Below are 19,813 nucleotides of genomic sequence, written 5' to 3'. Positions count from 1 at the left end.
ACTTATTTAAAAATATTTATATTGGTATCTTAAAGGATCGCAGAAGCTATTGCATTGTAGATTAATAGTTTTCATAATCTGCTTTCTTCTTCTTAGGATACAGGGAAATTCTTGACTGGCTTTTACCACACAAACCAGAGTTTTGGTATAATCGGCCATTTCTGACTTGTCTGAGATTTAGACTTAAAGTTTATCAGCTTATAGTTTTCAGTGTTTCAGGTGTTTTCTGACATGCTCTGAAATCTGATAGTTTTGGAAAGTTAGCCCCTATTGACAAAACAAAGGCATGAGATGCACCATGCTTGCTATGGGACTTTGTTGTTCCAAGAAATCAGGTCTGAAATTACTCAAACTGATATATAACCTGAAACTAATATCATACCTTTTCAGAAAAGGTTTACATAACCTGTGTGTTTTCATTTTTCAAGACAGATTTTTACTAATCTAGACCACTGAAAGTAAATGGAAATGCACCAAAAAGATATCTGAGCATTTTGCACCAGTTGCCTCAAGAATATGCAGAAGAGAGAATAAGGATATAACATGTATGCATAGGTTCCATCACTGCACAAATATATTGAGCAGAATTTGAACATAAGTCAAACAACATATGATTTATTACATATGTATGATTATTTAAGATTTATTTAGTAATGATGCAAAGTAAATAAGTATTATTTGTTGTGTATACTGGACGACATTTTTTTAAATTCTTAACCAAAAATTAAACAATATAAGTCATTTATACAAGAGAGCAAACCTCCTTTAGTTTGTCAAATCTTCAGTAGGATGTGATTTCATTCATCACCATGAGCCTGTAATGGCTTATGAATGTGTTACATTAAAAACACTTACTGTATTCATAGACATGATATTTTCAAAACTAATAGATTGCTGTCTTGTGCTTTCTCCTACAGTTTTTTTTTTAATTTTCCAGAGCATATAATTTGTTCTCAAAACATAGTTTATGTTTTTATTCAAAACACAAAATATTGTTAAAGCTAACAGCAGGACAACATATCTGAGACAAGTAAGTGTTAAACCATGTGGTCCCTCATACGTGAGTGTATAATGCATAACAGCTACTGTTTCTACACATTTACAACCAAAAGCATGTCAGCATTTTCATGTCCCCGACTCCATATACAACATGTTTGATCTGTGGAAAAAATGACTGCAACATTAAAAGAGACTGACAGACTGGTTCTCCTTCATTGTGCTGTTTCTATAGCTTTACTACAAATTCAATTTCAAAACCTAAAGCTCACTTGGATTCCCAGTAGATTTCCATTTGAACTCAGATTTGAAAGGTATTTGCATGGATTTGTTTGCCCTTTGTAGTCTAAAATGTTTTCAAGGTGACTTTCTGATGCTGTTGTTTGAAACGGTTTTGTCTTTCCACAGGGGTTTCATTGTGTGCCAGCTCAGACCTTTGATGTAAAATTGGAACTAAAGATCCAGCTTTTGTTCAAAAACTCTTCGAGTCAGATCAAACATTAAAAATAAACAAGTTGTATAATATGTAGCATTCAGATAAGAGCAGAAAATTAGGCTTAGGAAGTAAATTAATTAAAAGTTATCAATTCAATTCAATTAAAAATTCAATTAAAAAAACTTTATTCGTCCTCGGGGGACAACATCACAGTGGATGTACTTATAAAACAAATTCTCTCTGGTTATATAATTTAAGAAAATTGTTTCAAACAACATTTTGTTGTAATTTACTTTAGTTCAGTCCAAAATATCCTGTGTAACCTGCACTTTTGTTGGGAAAATCCTCCCAAGAGTGCCGTGGCTGTGGCTCAGTTTGTGTCAGTCGGCTTTCCCTCAGAAAGTCGGGGTTATGATCCCCAGCTCCTGCAGCCAAATGTCCTATGTGTCCTTGGGCAAGACACTTAACCCCAAGTTTCTTCCTCTGCTGCAGTGATGGTGTGTAAATGGATTTAATAATAACTTCTGATGGGCACTTGACATAGCAACCTCTGACAACAGTGTGTCAAGTCCATTTACCATGTTTCTTTCTTCTCTGCAGTCCAATGTCTTTCTGGAGTAGTCCCACAGTAACTTAAATCATCCAGTCCTTTGAAAAGAGGGAACATTAAAGCCCCATGCAGCTCTTATTTACAGCTATTTTGTTTTGTGTGTGCTTTTACCGTTTTGTCTGGAAACGATGATAAAAAACAAATTGTTGAGCCAGATCTTGCACTTTAGAAGATAGAGACATCAAGTTATGATATAGAGATCCTTAAGGGGAAACAGGAAAGCCCCTTTGGGTATCCTGCTGTAATCTGTATGCCCTGACAAGGCCCAATTTTGACTAAACTTTAAAAAAACATGTGAGGACTCTTAGCCAATTGTTAATGTTGTTTTGAAATTCCTGTTAATCCAAATTTCCTTTAAAAACTGTTAGAATCATGTGATGTCATCTTGTTTTTTTAATGCACGTAACTTATTATTTAATTATACAAAAAGCAACTTGCAATAAATGTCTTTTTTCTCTAGTCTGAAAAAAGCCCTGTCTGAATATTAAAATGAATTGAAACTACTTAATTTCAGTGAATGTTCTTCGAAATACGTCTTACATAAAAAGACACAACAGGAGTGCTGTTTGTGTTTTTGATGAGATGTAAAAAAAAAAAAAAAAAAAGGTCAATGGAGAAAGAAAGCACTGTTATTTATAATGTTCAAGCAATGAAATCAGAAGAGATGAGGCTTTTAGCGTGGGGACTGCTGTGCCTGTCCCTTTGGCAGGCATTTGTGTGTCGCTATGTTTTGTTCTTAGTTTTATTGTAAGATAATTTATAATGACAAATCTTATTTAAGATATTTGAAGGTGTTTTATTTTATTTGGATCAGTTTGACAGTTTTTGTATCTTTTAAGCTTAAAGAAATATAGATAACATTAAACACACTATACTCCCAAATACACGATACTCTCAATGAAGCTTTGATTATTTAAGTAGTCGCAATAGAAAAATAACGTGAGCTGATAAATTTGTAACAGTACTCCTGTAAGCACAGAATTATTAAAATAGCTAGGTCAACCCGTAGTTAATCAGAGAGTGTAAAAATTAAGAGGCGCTTTCGCAAGGACTCACGGGAAAATGGAGGCGTCGTAACTGGATCTACTACTAGTGACACATCTTCCTTTATTTTTAAGATCTCTGGTCATGTGAACTGATAGCTGGATCGCTGACAGCGCGCAAACTCTCGCGAAATTGGCATAAGATTTGAAAAAAATAAAAACCTTTATGCAGAGCTATTTCCGGGTCAGGAGCAGGCTAAGGAGGACAGAACGAAAGGCGAAAGATAACCGGGGATATTTTCGTGTTAACTGAAAGATCTATTGACTGTTTTGCTAATCATGGCAGTACATGGTCCTCGTAGCTAACTGCATGTAGCTAATGTTAGCTGCCCACTGAGTGAGAGCCCTCTCGCTGGTCACATGAAGTGAATTTGACCCAAATAAAGGGAGGATGGCGGAACAGGATAGAGATCTGACTCGGGAATCCTTGTCGGAGGTTTCAGAAAGTTCTGGAAGGAAAAATTCTTCAGATGAAAATGGACACGCTGACAGTCCAGATGACACTCTGTCTCCGACCTCGGTGATTTACTTCAAGGAGGCTTTAAACTCCTCCAACTTGAGGTTTGGGAAGGCTGGGTCGCTGTCTCCTACTCCACTTCGCCAGTTTGACTTCAAGATTGAAAGAATCGACTCAAAGCGCAGGAGTAAGTCTCTTTGTCTGCATGTTTAACATGTTATGTCATTGTATACTTATTTACGATAAAACAACATCTGTACCCGCAGTTAGTGTTGTTTGTTAACTTTTGACTGTCCCTCAACAAACTCATTCCATCATCCTTTTTTTGACGCTGGACTTTATAACATGTCAGTAAGTGTTGGAAGTTGTTATAAATCATTGCTAAACTAAAGTAAATTCTCAATGTAAGTCAGTGGTCATGTTAAGGAGCTTAGCTAACAGAGTTTTAAACTTCATGCATTGGACCTGTGAGCTGTCTTGTGGTGGATTTCCTGTGTGCACGTGTGTGTGTGTCACGTGCTGTTTTGACAGACTTGGTTAAATGCTTTGCAAAGCCACTGTTCGCTGTTGAAGAGATTTAAAGGTCGGTTTGTCACAGTCAGCTTTAAATAACATATTTGTCATTCATATTTGCACATCAGATAACCAAAGTGGACAGGAACAGATCCAATTGTTCAGACATATTAAATGAACACTGTTGGCTTACTGTCAGTATGGATCTAGATGTGTCTGAATTTTTGGTTGAACTGTTTTTCTTTTAATTGATGATCAGCTGGCACACATTGCTTTGTTGAGCAGTACTGTTTATTATTGGCCGTTCAGACTTTTTCAGTCAAATCTAAAGTGATGTAATCATTCATTAAACAATAGAAACAATGAAATAATAATTTAACACATTTTGTTTAACGCATCTGTTTTACTACAAATTTCTGGACAGCAGCGCAAATGTCAACAAATCCATAAAAACATACATCAATCAATAAATTAATGGTAAATGGATGCTATGTAAAGTGATCATCAGAAGTAAGTCCTATTCCTATACATTCATAAACATTCAAGGAGCAATTTGGGATTAAGTGTCTTTCCCGAGAACACGTCAGATGTGGGTGCAGGAGTTGGGGATTGAACCCTCAACCTTCTGGTGGGTCAGTGTCTAACAGTGACTTTGCCACAGCGACATCCTGCACTGGTTTGTATCAAGCGTTATAGTTCAATGAATTCTTCCTCTGTCATTTGACCTCAATAGCCCTGCTCACTTACAGCTATTCTATAAGGACATGTCCATCTAATGTTTTAGTCAAATGCACAAGTTTCTTAAGTCTGTACAGGAAAGGTTAGTAAGACTTTTCGCTGTTTTAAATATTTATGAATATGAAGCTGCAAGCGACTAGACACATTTATAACATGAATGAAGTAATATTAATTATCTATTATTGTAAATTATTATTAAGAAAGTTGTTTAAAGGGGACATATTTTGTAAAATCTTCTTCTACAGTGATTTTGAAGATATAATTGGGTAACCTGAGTGTCTTTTGACACACAATAAATCCATCCAGTCCTTTGTTTTTTGGTTTGCATAAGTCTTACCACACAGAGAAAAATGCTCTGTTTCAAATGTTCTCAGTTTGTGACATCACAAGTTTTCTCAACCCATCGACTTCACCTCCAGCTTAGAGCAAAACTTTTGAGCAGGTTTGCCATTTGTATTCTCTCGACAGAGGAGTGATGTCTACTGGGAAAACTCAGGTGGGTCTCATTGCATTTAAAGAGACAAACACCAAAACGGAGCGTTCTGAGAGAGCTGGTTTCTAAAGGGTCACAAGCCTCCTCTGGTGCTTGATTCCTGTTATATTTTGCCCAAAGCACAGATGTTTCATTTAAACCACAGGGGGACTGTTTGAAAAGGCTCTTTAAGCACATATTGCTTGTTTAAACTAATCCAAATGTAAGAGCACACAACACCATTTCTAAAGCATTGTTTTCAGCAGTCTGTGTTTTTGTGTAAATGGTTTTTCATATCGGTGAACCAGAAGTTAGGTTTTCCCATATGGATGGATATATAGTGGTGGGCTTGTAATCAGCCAACCAATATAATATTGCATGCTCTATTTCCAGAGGATCTAAAGTTTACTTTTCTGTCCTGCCTCCATGATTTCTCTTTAAATCTGACAGATGTTGCTGAGTGAAATGAATAGGGAATGCAGACAAATGTTGTGCTTGAGTTATAGGTTTTTTTCCCCTCACGTTTGTCATGTGCATATATCATATTATTAAATATTTGGTGAACTAATGCCGTTTTCACTTCCAAAGAATAAAAGAAGGAAAGCATTCCTTAGAATCAAGTAAAATCACATGAGTACTATTTATTCAGCTCATTTGGCCTCATTATTACTGTTGCTATCTGCATTGTGAGTTTTATTTTATTATTTTTTAAATAATTGCCTCATCAAACACTAGGCCTGCATCAGGTGAGAGGACACTGATGATGCTTGAGAGACAAATGATTCCTCTGCTGCATTATTAGCATTGGCTGGGTAGTCAGGAGACACCCCCCCCCCATCCCCCCCTTCCCCCCGCCCCCCTCCCCCTAGTTTTACGCATGCACCAGCTGCTCACGTGACAATGTGTTGCTGTACCCAGCACTACTGTCAGCCATCTTGGTCAACACCCACCCAGTGCATTCACTGCAGCACAGCACAGGCAGTCCAATCAGAGCGAGCCGGTGCTGAGCTGACCGGAGGAGGGCTGTGATTTTCAGCACTGTGCTCTCTTGCATTTTAAAATCCCCCCCGTCTGCACAATAAAGGATAACACAAGAGGAAAGAGGAGGAGGAGGAGGTGTTTGGAGGAGAGGGGCAGGGCAGCCGTTCTCAAGACAGATTTCTCTCAGTTGTAACTAGGAGGAGGAGGAGGATGCAGGCATAAAGAGGAGGAAAAGCAGCACCATTTAAACACCTGAAGCTACTTGAGGCCTTCATCACTTGGCCTTTTATTCTCTCTTTTTCATGATCTCTCTGTTGTCCACTCGTCTCTGACTTGTTATTTTTTTGGGGGGGGGCCTCTACTGGTTCCCGGAAACAAAAGCTACCGCTCCTATTTTCCCCTTGTCGGTGCTGCTTCGGCCTGGCATCAGCTGAGTCATCATGTCTGATCTGACGCCTCAGAGCGAAACCCCGACTCCAACCACCGACAAGATAACTCAGGCCGCCAGGGAGACCATTTATCTCTGCAACTTTCGCGTGTCCGTCGATGGCGAGTGGCTTTGCCTCCGCGAGCTCAACGACATCTCCCTCACCCCAGACCCAGAGCCGGCCCATGAAGGTAATGTGACCGATTAGCTCAGCATCCTCGGAGGCTTGTGGACACAGTGGGGTCTATGTTAGGGCGTGGTGATACAGGAGCTCCCCAGACGATACGCATTTTATTCAGTAAACTGGGGTGTAATGTGTGCTGTCGGAGCAGTTTCATGATGAATTATACAGAGAGCGTTTGGTGTCTGAGGTTACAAGGCAGAGGAGGATGCTACGTGTAAATAAACAAGGGCTGGGTGACAAAGAAAACAGGAAGTGTTGTGAGAATTATTGAACTAACAGTCGACAACTAATTAATCGATAGTATTAGTCTTCCATAATCAAACAGCATGAAACAGATGTGCATATTTTTGTTTTGAATTATTATTTTTATTTTTTTGGTTAAAAAGAAAGGCAATTTATTTGACATCTTGTTTGGACATGATTCATACAGCTTTATTTATTGTTATAGTTTTTGTATTTAAGGTGAAGAACAGGATCTTTTTTTATACAGGGCGGGCTTTCCACTCCTCATATCCTGCCACGCCTTCTCTCAGGGTTGACAGGGGGGGGGGACAGTTCAGTCAGAGGCCAGTTGTCAAATTCAACCCTGCAGCACTTCACCTCCACTTCTTAGGAAGTAACCGTTTACTGTAAGGATATAACAGAAGAAACAACAACAAAGCCGTTTGTTTTGTTGTTCTGCTGTCGAATAATTTCTCGCTTGACTGTGTTTCTTTTATAAGACGCCCAATATTCCTAGGAGTAGTAGCATCGCTTACATTTTAAGTGGTATTTTTCTTTATTTAATTGTATACACTTAAACAACCACATGTCTCGTTTCCACCAAATGGAGCTACCATTGAAGTGAAGTTTCAGAGCTTGATGCAAGTAGTATAAGATGAACAGACTTTGTCACTGTCAATCTGTAATGAAGTGATGAAATGCTAGTGTTTAAATGTTATCATCCAAACCAAGGTGGTTTTTTTGTTGTTTTTTTTAACTTTTTTTCCAGAGCTATTAAAATGGTGCCGTGAAGGTGCGGCTTCGTTGAATTGAATGTATTTATTTAATAGGGACAACTCACTTCAACATGGTGTCAATACAGAGCACAGACTGATGTGCTGCAGCTCTCTGATCGAAGTCAGTCAGAGCTGGATGTCAGTGTTACTGCTTTAGGCAAAGCAAATAACTGGATGTATAATTTAAACAAATACTGAAAGGTAGAGTTACCCAGAGCTAAAAGCGCCTTTAACCACTTGTATAAATAATGGATTAGGCAAAAATGTATAGACAGATCCAGGGATGAGGCTGCACAATGAATCATAACACTATAGCGTCACATCATGAATCAAACTGTCCTTCTTTGAAAAGATAAATGCTGGTTAACACTGTACAGTATAGTTATGAAGTACTGTGGGGCAGCAGTGATGCCATGTGTGGTAAAGATCTGTTTGTTTTTTGGTGTGAAAGTAAAGATTCTGACGACAGTTTTCAAACTGTTAGAAGTAATCACAGTATGATTTTTGTTTCTCCTTGTGAAGTGATCATGAAGTTCATTGATCATTCCAACTTATGGTTTGCAAAGTCACCAGTTGAAATGTAATCTTTATCGATGCTAGCAGTGATTGTATTCGTAACAAATGAAAATAAGACCGTCAGTTTAAGGCGTCAGATAAAACAAACTGTTCTTTATTTTCTAACTCTCGCCTGGTTGTTTTGTTGCATTCGTATCCAGGAGCATTACTGCTCCTGTGTTGAAAGAATGCAGAACTAAATAACACTTTTTTTTCCTACAGCTCCTCTAGATAAATTTAGCTCCTGAGTCCGTCCTGCAGTTGGACAGCAGTGTGTGTCACTACTATCAGATCTGTAAGGATTCTTTCCTCCTTTGTGTTCTCTTTTAGATCCCAAGGATCCCATTGCTATCGAGAGGCTTAACTTGATGAACATGGCCAAGCTGAGCATCAAAGGCCTCATCGAGTCTGCGCTGAACCTCGGACGCACACTGGACTCTGACTATGCACCTCTCCAGCAGTTCTTTGTTGTGATGGAGCACTGTCTGAAACACGGGCTGAAAAGTACGTGAAGCCGACTTCTTACACTGTGAATTCTTACAAGTCTGAGAAGTTTGAAAATGCCAATACGTTCTACATCCTGATCTCTGCGCTAGCTCGATGAATGCTCAATCAAATGAAATCGATGAAAGTACAATCAAATGCTCAAGTATGACGTCAAACGTAGCTTTTATAAATGGTTAGTTTACTCATTATAACACACAGAACAACAGCCCACTGACTTTAAATACTCCAAGTAAATAGTCTCAACAAGCACTGTCTCTGAATTTACAGCCAAGAAGACGTTCTTGGGGCAGAACAAGTCGTTCTGGGGGGCGTTGGAACTGGTCGAGAAGTTGACACCTGAGGCAGGAGAGATCACTGCCAGTGTGAAAGACCTGCCTGGTCTCAAGTGAGTCCACTTATATGAGCCGAGAGAAGAAGGTGGATGTTGCTGTTTTTTTTGTTTTTTTTAATTTCCCTCTTTAGAATCAGTGTGCTAAACCATGAAAAGATAAATAGTGGGGTAAAAGGTAACAGGTGTTGCCCTGCAGGACCTTTTTTGATAATTTAGCGACGTTTTCATTTTACCTTTTGTGTTTTAATTTCAAGTGTCCTTATGTTTCAGAACTCCTTTGGGAAGAGGGCGTGCGTGGCTGAGACTGGCCCTGATGCAGAAGAAACTCTCAGACTACATGAAGACCATCATCAACAGAAAGGACCTACTTGGGTACGTTTGTAATGTTGGTGGACGACCTGCCTGAACAACCAATTCCCCCCCCCCCAAAGTTCCCTATCCATCTTCCTGCATATTACCCCATCTCCTCCTTTACTATTTTCAAGCCCTGTTTCCTCATGAGCATGGATTTGCCCAAGATTTCTGCCTGTCTTTATTTACTGAGAACTGTTTGAGGACAAGATGACATTTAGACCTTGTAAACATGTAAATATACATTTTGGAAGTTGTCACTTTATGGGAAATACTTAATAAAACTCTAGTTTCTGTGTTCCTCTGTGGACATGTCAAACAAGAAAATCATTTCCACTCATCAAACTGAGTATTCCCCTAAACAGCAACAGTAGTGGACCTAAAGCACTTCACACATTAAGTTGAAGAAACGTGTATCTAATAGAATCTATTATAAGTTATTAGTTTAATAAATAATTTGCTAGTTGTTTTTGTTTTGAATAGTTTTGGCCTCCTGGTGTGGAAGGGAATGGTTTAAAATGCCATTTAACTCATTTATGTCTCTTCCTGTGTGAAGTTAGACGAGATGTATTAAAAGCACGTCTGTGAAAGTAACTCTCTCGTCTCTCCTCTGCAGTGAATTCTATGAAGCTAACGCGCTGATGATGGAGGAGGAGGGAGCTGTTATCGCTGGGCTGCTCGTTGGACTGAATGTCATTGATGCCAATCTGTGTATGAAGGGAGAGGACCTTGACTCGCAGGTGTGCCGTAACTTTCACTTCTGCCAAATCACACAGCTGTTAAACCGTCATTAAAAAAATCCAAAAAAGAGCTCATGTAAGGCTTGTGTTTGCAGAGAGAAGGGAATACGTAGATTTTGAGTGTAAAGTCCAATTTTTCTATCAAATAACATCCAAGAATTTGAGATGGAGACACTGGACCTGTTTTCCTGTAGAGACTGTCAAGATACCAAATAGGCCTTTCATAACTGTTCAGGAATCTCAGTTGTCACTTAAGGAACAAAGTAAAGGAGGTTTGTCACGTTTCCAGTTAGTCATCGTCATCTTAGTAAACAAGTGGTATTCTGACGATGATGTGGAACCTCTCCAGTCACAGACTTCTTGTTGAGGTTGTACTGGCTGAATACTTAGTGAGAATTATTGTATCTATGCCATAATACATTGTCTAAATGTACACGTTATGAACTATGTGTGCCTTTTAAAAACAGGCATTGTGGTGTGTCATCATATGTTATTTATTTTTTTGTTTGTTTGTTTGTTTGTTTGTGAAATACTTCTGCAGGTGGGAGTAATTGATTTCTCAATGTACCTCAAAGACGGAGGACACAGCAGTAAGAGTGCAGAGGGGTGAGTGTCGCCTTTTTTAAGAATGATTTTGGGTCACCAGTTAAGCCAATCAATAAGCTCATGAGTGGGCTCCTTGTTTCTCTTAACCTTCAAAATAATTGAAAAATGCCCCAAAAAATGTCTTTTTTTTTCTTCTTTTTTTTTTCATTTATTTGAATAAAGTTTAGATTCTGTTAGTCTTTTAGATTTTAGAGACGGCCCATTAGTTAAATACTTGGTCATCTTTTTCAATGTTATGGAGGTTTTTTTGCTTGTTTTGACAGTTGCAGAGACAATAGTTGGATGTTGTCCTGAGGCACATTTTGATGCTTGTTTACATTTTTGATCGCATGTTTGGTTTTCTGTAACCACGGCAATGTCTTTCCTGTGGCCTGTTTGTTGTCTCGTTCATATCCTCCGTCTCTTTCTCTGCTCCCGCAGCGATGGACAGATCACAGCAATACTCGATCAAAAGAATTACGTGGAAGAGTTGAACAGACATTTAAGGTTTGTCAGAGCGCCTGTGAGGTTCACCTTGTTGTTGAGTTTGTTGAGCTTCTGACGGATGTGATTTTCCGTTTTAGTGCGTCTGTGAATAACCTCCAGGCCAAGGTGGACGCTCTGGAAAAGTCCAACACAAAGTTAACAGAAGAGGTGCGACGCCTAGAAACACCTTCTGGATAAATACTTTGTCTTTAAAGTGTCCTCAGTCTTCCTGCTTTTTTTTCTGCACAAGAACTGCTGACTGTGTTTTCTCCCACAGCTTGCAGTCGCAAATAACAGGATCATCACTTTACAAGAAGATGTGGAGAGAGTTAAAGAAGAGAGCTCATATCAGCTGGAGTCAAGAAAGGTGAATATAGCGTACATTTCTCGTGTCATTAAACATTTCGGGAGTTATCAGTCGTCACACTGCTATTGATGTGGATGTTGGACAGATACTGATTTGGCAATGTTAGTGTGATGGTGAGTGTGTTACATACATGTTGTCTCTCAGGCATCAAGAAGCGACTCAGTAGCAGATGGACAAGCACTTGGGGAAACACACAAGCAGCTCAAAGAGGAAACTTTGCTTCGATTGGTGGGTTTTTTTCTTAGGAGGATTTATGAACTTTAATGTCTGGATTTGAATCTTGCCAGGGAATGTTTTGATAGCTTTTAGCATGATGTATGTTTATCTCATGATTGTTTATATTCCCTGGAAGAGAGGTTTAATAGTGTAGTTATTGATGGTTGTTTTATTGGTCACTTGCCTGTCTCTGTTTGTGGTCCTTGGGTTTTTAAGTGTGTATCTTAAATTTAAGCGGATCTCTCTGCAGGATGTGGAGAAGGAGCTGGAGGTGCAAATCGGGATGAAGCAGGAGATGGAGTTGTCCATGAAGATGCTGGAGAAAGACGTCTGTGAGAAGCAGGACGCTTTGGTGGAGCTCAGGCAGCAGCTGGAAGATCTGCGCGTCATCAACCAACAGCTCAGTCACAAGTCACAGGTGAGGCTAAACTCTGCTTCCTGTACGAAAGAAATGTGTCTGACCCACAGATGTTTTTATGCTTCACAAAACAAGATGATATAATGACACAGATTTAAAAAGGAAAGCATACATTTTAGTTGTCATGTGATGCCTGCTGAACTTCTTGTGCTGATTTTCAACAAAATTGGTCCTGCTATTTTATCTAATCAGAAATATCTCTCTGTTCACTGGTTTGGTCCAATCTCGCCTTACACATGCCAGAATGTCCCCACCGCCAAAGAAACACGGCTTTGACCTCTGCTTTCAAAACATTTAAGACCCATTTCTAAAATGCCATGATTCAAACATGTCAGAGAAGTCCAGAAATGATTTGTTCTTGAATAATAACTAATATCTGTGACAAATTTGCATCAAAGTGCCAAAATGTTTTTTTTTTTAATTAAAATACGAAAATATTTTGCCTTCTATTGAACTATTGTGAAAAGTGAGCGAGTTTGAATCTTAGCTTCAAACGTGGACCATTAAACCCTCGTGTGTTCCTCAGGGCTCCATTCATTAAGCACAGACTGCCACATTGAACAAAAAAAAATACATTAACACAAAATGTAGCTCCATAGTTTTTCAGATGAATTATTGAGAGAATTTTCTTTAAACATCAGAAATAATACTTTTTTTTTTGTGCTCCAAAGTTTGGTTTCATTCGTGTCCCCTTTCTATAGAACACAAAAGCCTTGGCTGCAATTGCAAGGAAGCAGCCAATCAAATGGGTTCTCCTGGTTTTTAGGTATCTTTATGATGACTGTTGTACAAAGAAATAAAGAACACCTCGCAACTTTTTTTTTTGTTGTTGCCGTATTTAGAATATTGAAAAAGGTTGAAAATCCCCCATGTGCTGTCATTAGTGTCATGATTTTATCATCAGCTAGATTAGCTAATGCTAATTCCAACCCTTTAAAATAACTGAACATATTAAACCAGATCTAATCTGAAATGAGACTTTAATAATACTGCACAAAGCTGTAGTCAAGTCAGTAAAATATCAAAAGAAGTCTACCAGCCATGTCTTTTGAAAAAGACAGCACATTCTGAGTTATTGTTTCCAGTTGATCAACGTTTGTTCTCATCTCTCAGAGCACTGAAGCAAGCTCAAAACAGAAGAGTGAAGCCATCACTCGCTTTGAGGAGAAAATAAACCAGATGACTGGGACTGTAAAACATCTGGAGACAAGGTAAGGACACTTCTCTGCAGCCATGATTGCTGTTATTATAATTACATTTGGCTGTTTTCTTCACAAAATTCAAATCCTCTCTTTATCCTGTTTGTCACTTCTTTTTTCCCTCTTCACTTTCATTGTCGTTCTTTTTTTTTTTTTCTCCGTTATCACGATCATTTTTAATCATTGAATCAGTGAGAAACATTTGGTGAAGCAGGCCAGAAACCTGAATTCAACAGCAGGGAAGCTGCTTCAGCTGCAACAGTAGCAGCTCCCCAGCTTCATACAAAATCATAATACAAACATACATCCCTGCCTAATATACAAATAACCAAACTAGGATGTTATCTTTTCTGTACGATGCTCCTTTGTTGTTGAAAGAAAAAAAGAAAAAAAAGAAAACATTTCTCCCACAACCTCCCTGCAGTGGCTCTCCAGCATCAGCTTTGAGTAGTGTGGACTGATTTTGGCACCCTCTTATTCCTTGTGTTCCTTGACAGATGTGTTTGGCACATCAGGTTTATAAGTTTGGTCGGCATTTCTTACAAATACTCCATGAATACTTTCTGGCAAGGGTAAGACAAGAAGACAGAGAAGGGATCCTAAAGTGGACAGTTTTTTTTTTGTTTTTTTTCTTTTTCAAATATTACTAGCTAAAGAACACCTCTTGGACATTTGGGAGGTAGTAGACATGCTGTAATGTTATTCCAAAGAATTCAACAACTACCAGGGACTGTGCTAAATATATCAAGAAATTATAAAACAAGAGGGAACTCTGAACTCATGTTTGGTCCAGGACAGAAGCAGGATACAGTACGAAGAATGGGGCAAAATTAATGAACTGATTAATTTTGAATTGTATGTGAACATAGCATCGGTGTTAATTGTAGTAATCATTAGGCTAATAAAAAGTTGAAACAAACACCGCCTGCTTCATCTTCTTTTGGAAAACGTTTCCTGTTGACTTCACTGGGCGTCTGACACTTGTGATTGTCATTTTTGTGTTTTATTTTCAGTTTTATTTGACATTTCTTTCCAACCACTCTTCTTTCCATCAAGTTTTTATTTTGCCATAAGTTTTCCTGACACCCCCCCCCCCCTGCCCAAACCAGATGCAAACAGGCTGAGAGAGAGAGGGACGTGGCCTTTGATGCCAACCGGCTCTTCAAGCAGGAGTTTGGAGATAAAATAGAGAGTCTGCAAGATGAGGTGGAGCAGCTGAGGAAGCACAGGTAAAGTCTGAGGGATTATTTATCGTCTATACAGCCAAATATATGTATATATATATGTATATGAGACAAACAAAACAACTTTTAAGTGTTTTTGGAAACTTTGAGTGTTCAGCATCTTGTCCGGTTTTAAAAATCTGCAGAGAAGTCTAAATACAAACATTTCCCTTTTCTGTTTAGAGTTCAAATCAGTTTTGTGTAAGTTTGACGTTGGGATAAGGGAACTAAAACGCTAAAAACAATCTCTGAGATTTCAGTTCTTCTTCTTTGTCCAGTCCCAAGCCAACAAAAACATGCAGAGTACACAACATGTGTGCAACAACGTTATTCAGGATTCATAGTCTGTTTTGTGTATCTGCATAAAATGACTCTTTAAAAGAAGTTCAGCAGCTCTGATGACAAATTATTTTTTTAAACATATTCCACTTCATGAATCATTGTGGCTACACATTTCTCAGTCAATCTTCACTTTTATAGCACAAATTCACAACATATGTTATCTGTAGACCCTTTCCAGAAAAAGACCTTCCTCATTGTTATATAATCCACAAAGACCCAATATTAATCCATCATGAGCAACATTACAGAGGCAAGAAAAAAAACTTCCTTTAATAGGCAGAAACTTTGAGCTAAAGCAGACTCATGATGAGTAGCCTCTGTTGAACTGTGCTGGGTTTAAAAAAGTGGGGTAGAGGGAGATGCAGGAAGAAGGATAGAGACAAACGGAGCCACAACAACAACACTGAATAAGATAGATGTATAACTACAATGTCATTTATAATGGTAAAAGTAGGTGTGGTATTAGCAGTTAGCATGATGTACAGAGGATAAAGTTGAGCAACTCTTACATTCCTTTTAACATTTATGAAAGGCTGATATTAAAAGTTGTAGCTTTACTGGCTATATTTTTTTACTTTTCTTTTCTTTTTTTCTTAAATAAAGCCGAATTGTACAAACTATTGTGTATAAAAGCTTGTCATCACAACCGTGTGTTTGCTTCAGGTATCATCTTGAGCTGGAGCTAAAAAAAGAGCGAGAGCGAAGGAGCGAGCACCACCAAGACTCTTCCCCCTCACTGTCCACGACTCCTCACAGGAAACAAGCGGAGAACATACCAAAAGTAAACCTGTAATCCAAAATGTGCAGAAATGAAACATTTGTTTGTCTGCTTTTTTTTTTTTTTTAAACTCATCTATTTCCTGTGACGGTATCTGTGATTTGATCAACAGCGCCTCTCTGGAGCCGAGGGCAGATCAAGTCTGAGCTCCAGCTTGTAAGTACAGCTTTGAAAGAATCTGTGACCACAAGAAGACATGTTTCTGTTTTTCATCTGTTTCGACTTTCTTTCCATTAAGGTCTTTGTCACACCACGAGGATGAACAGGTGACGTATAAGCTGCACTAAAAGCACTCACGTTACACCTGAGCAGTCATTAAACATTGCTGCACTGCTGTCGCTGGATATTTGAATGATGGCAGTGATTAAAATCCATTTTCGTTGTTTATCTGAAGGAGGAAGCCCTCGTTGAAATCAGTCAGCCCTCTGTCTGTACGATGTGTGAGGAGGAGGACTCCCTCCAGAGGGCAAAGGTACAAGGATTAAAGAGGACTCTGAACTAGTTTATCAAACAAGAAGAGTGATTATTAAAACAGCTCATAGTTCTACAGCTTTTACTGAACCAACACGAGTGGTTGATATTAAAAAGGTTCTGTCAAGGTAACTCAAACTTAACACAGCAGTGGATCAATGTCTCCAGCCAAGATATCCTAGATCCAAGATAAGAATATGTTAGACTTCTGCAACATTTTGTGTTCTGCTCTGAAAGCAGTCAGAACCAGTTACAGAAACAAGAATCTAATCTTAAAGGTCATTTTGGTCTGTTTGAGTTATTTAAGATCATTTATCCACTCAGGCAAAACCAACCTATGAACAAAGAGTTATATTAAAAGCAAGGATTGATGGGAACAGAGGGGAGGGATAAATTATTATAATAAAAACATATATGGTCAATCGTGGCAGTGGAGATGTAGGTAACACTTTCTATTAAAATCACAACAGACTGTTAAACCAGCACAGCTCAAAGTCTGTTGGTCGGTTGATCCACCTCAAACCGCTCTACAACTATTGGATACGTTGCTTTCAAATGTAGTACAAGTGATCTGTTTACTTTGCATGGAGGGAAAATAATTTTTTTAATATTTTGGTTCATAAACAAAAGAGAATTCAATGTTTATCATCCTCTGCTTTTCTTTAACTTCGGGGGTTGGATGTTAATTTTCTCTGAGCATTGCCGTGACAAATACAGACTCTGGAGTAAACATTTGACATTTTGTCTAACAAATCCAGCTTCTCTGTAAATTGATTCCAACATATTTAAGCAGACGGGTTCGTTGTCATCATGTGGGACATTGAAGAAGGAACATGGAAAGACAACTTCAGAAAATCAGTGGCAGGTTTAAAGGAACAGTACGGTTCATTTGTAATGTTCAGATTGATTGTTGTAGATGCTACATAATTTAAAACAAAGATAAGTAATTGATTAGTCATTTGGCAAAAGGAATCATGAAAAACCTGTTGAGTGATAAGATGGTAAAAAATAAATAAAATATTGATTTCTTGATCACCAAGCTTCTCCAGAGATTCACAGTGAAATGTTGACTAACTTTCACTGAAAGTCATATTGTGCTCATCAAAGACATCACACCCATTGTTGACCCGTTGTTTTTGTCCCCTTTCCTTTCCATCTGTAGAAACAGTGTAAGAACTGCAGCGGGGTTTTCTGTCTGAGCTGCTTGTCCAACGAGCTGCCGTTACCTTCCTCCATCCTCCCAGAGACTGTGTGCACCGCCTGCTACTCTCTGTTACTCCAACAGTACGCTTCAACACCACCATGAAGCAACATTTTTACCAAAAGACAGTGATCAGTCACATTTAATGTCAAGCTGGCACTGCAAAAATGCACTTTTTGACTTCATGGCTGGAGATGAGAGGACAGAGCTGATGAGAGTCCTGCCAATTCTGAACTTGCAAAACTTTTAAAGGGGTGTCAGAACGGGTTGGAGCTTTTTCAATGCAGGTTTTAATTTTAAAAAACTGATGAAGCTTTATCTCCTCCTTTCTTGCAGAAAGTTTGTTAATTGATCTGAAGTGGTGTTTTTTTTTTTTTTTGTAAAACCTGCATTCAAAAAGTTTAAATGCACCTGTTTGAAGGTCAGTGATATAAAAAGACAACTTGAATCATGTCATGAATTTAAATAAAACTGATTTTACATAGTGTCCACTAAGTGGATTATTACGAAATGCTCAACTGGAAATATTTTTAAACTCAGTTTTAAAAGACAACGAAGGAAAACTGAAGACTTCTATTTCAGCTCAAGATAAACTACTCTCCACTCAAACTACTCCTATTTAATGGAAACCCTTCAGTCCTTAACTTTATTGAAGGGTTTACATCCACACTGTAGAGCTAAACATGTCCTTTTATTCAGACTGATACTGACACAATCAAATATCCATAACACATTGGACCAAATCATTTAATAGACTTTGATATCAAAGACGGCTCGGTGACAAGGCTTTTGAGACACTATGAAATGGTTCAGAACAATCTTAGACATACATGGTGTTATATTTCACTCAGTCTTCTGATGCAAGAAAAATAAGAAACTGTCATGCAGAATTAAAAACCAGTGAAGTTATTGAATTTCTATGTAAGTAATCCTAAACTGCTGGACTCTGTAGTCTTATATCATGTTTTGAGACCTGACATCTAGCTGTCGGGGACAGACTGCTGAAGAACGTTGAGTTAGCTGTAAAGTTCTCAAATGAATACTTCTTGCACAAGATGAGCAGTTAGGTTTTTTTTTATTTAGACTTTTTTGGGGGGATTTTGCCTTCATGTAGAGAGGACAGTGGATATAATAAGAGATCCGGAGAGAAGGATGTGCAGGAAAGGAGCCACAGATTGCACTTAAACCTTGAAGGGCTATAACCTCCTAACATGGGGCTAGACCTGACCGCTATGAGTGAGATATTTGTCTCTTCACTTTGAAATCACTTTGCTTAGCCCATCAAAGACTCTAGAAAAACAGCTAGCAAGGCTTCTTTAAGTCTTGAATCTGCTGTAGAGATTCTGCTAAGAGGGCAGATTATGTCACGTTTAGATTGAGGGACACCGTTAATGCTATGCTAAGCTAACTACCTGTTGGCTGTAGATTCATATATAGACAAGAGTGGTTTTACAATGCTGAATATCTTTGGTGTAATATATCTGTAATGTCATTCTTGTGTTCGTCAGCCAGAAGTGGCATTAACAACATTCAAAGTCATCTGATTCTGGTTTATTAACAGCACGCTAACATTCATGTTTCTCTCTTTTGCAACCTTTTTAAAGGCACAGCTCTGCCTGCCTGGTGTGAGGTAGACATATCAGGTCATGTTTATAAAAGATATTTTTGATTTTCTGTTGATGTATATGAAGAGTAATTAGAAGCTCAGTTTAATGTCTAATGTACATGTTCTTGTTAAAGCTAATTAACGCACGAGATGGATATGCTTGTAGATCAATAAACTTTGATTCATTTTACTTGTTTCTCTTTCATGAAATAACTTAGAGGACATTTTGAGGTATTCACGATAAACACCACCTTTCTTCCATGTCTTTTTTTTTTTAAGTTCATTTGCCCCCATTGCCTTCATCACTCTTCTTTTTCTACCTTTTTCACCTGCTGACATTCAGGTGAATCTTTTAAAGTTGACATAATTACAATTATGTTCTCGCAACTTAAATAACTGACTTATATAACTAACTATTTTTATTAAGCTGTCTTTTCACCAACCCATTCTTTTATTTTGAAACTGACTGTATCTGCATCATGACTTATGATTTCAAGAAAAGTAATTGTTTTAGTAATTTCTAATTTCCTCCTTAAAAGGAGGCTACATTAATCAAACCGGACCGCCAGGTTTGAGTCTGAC

General features: G+C 38.3%; 1 protein-coding gene across 2 annotated transcripts; it reads left to right on the top strand.

Moving 5' to 3' along the window:
* Positions 1-3,146: 3,146 nt before the first annotated feature.
* On the top strand, positions 3,147-19,421 carry rufy3 (RUN and FYVE domain containing 3). 2 transcript variants are annotated; one of them, XM_079365865.1, is made up of 18 exons: positions 3,147-3,729; positions 8,741-8,914; positions 9,185-9,302; positions 9,519-9,620; positions 10,216-10,339; positions 10,881-10,945; positions 11,366-11,431; positions 11,509-11,578; positions 11,688-11,777; positions 11,922-12,005; positions 12,244-12,411; positions 13,525-13,622; positions 14,720-14,839; positions 15,839-15,956; positions 16,066-16,109; positions 16,192-16,219; positions 16,348-16,425; positions 17,587-19,421. In XM_079365865.1, exons 1-18 carry the CDS (start codon positions 3,477-3,479, stop codon positions 17,728-17,730), a joined length of 1,944 nt encoding a protein of 647 aa, XP_079221991.1. In that variant the 5' UTR covers positions 3,147-3,476; the 3' UTR covers positions 17,731-19,421. The 2 variants fall into 2 exon arrangements, with proteins under 2 accessions (XP_079221991.1, XP_079221992.1); XM_079365866.1 differs by lacking the exon at positions 3,147-3,729 and adding an exon at positions 6,217-6,864.
* Positions 19,422-19,813: the final 392 nt, after the last annotated feature.

The sequence above is a fragment of the Symphodus melops genome (genome assembly GCF_947650265.1).
Source record: "Symphodus melops genome assembly, chromosome: 1".
NCBI lineage: Eukaryota > Metazoa > Chordata > Actinopteri > Labriformes > Labridae > Symphodus > Symphodus melops.
This window is presented reverse-complemented; position numbering and strand designations above follow the sequence as displayed.

Bases quoted from the DNA above. Each gene is read 5' to 3' on its own strand.
- rufy3 (XM_079365865.1), top strand. From the start codon at position 3,477: ATGGCGGAACAGGATAGAGATCTGACTCGGGAATCCTTGTCGGAGGTT. The intron at 12,006-12,243 runs GTGGGTTTTTTT...ATCTCTCTGCAG, and splicing joins AGGAAACTTTGCTTCGATTG to GATGTGGAGAAGGAGCTGGA. The intron at 13,623-14,719 runs GTAAGGACACTT...TGCCCAAACCAG, and splicing joins GTAAAACATCTGGAGACAAG to ATGCAAACAGGCTGAGAGAG.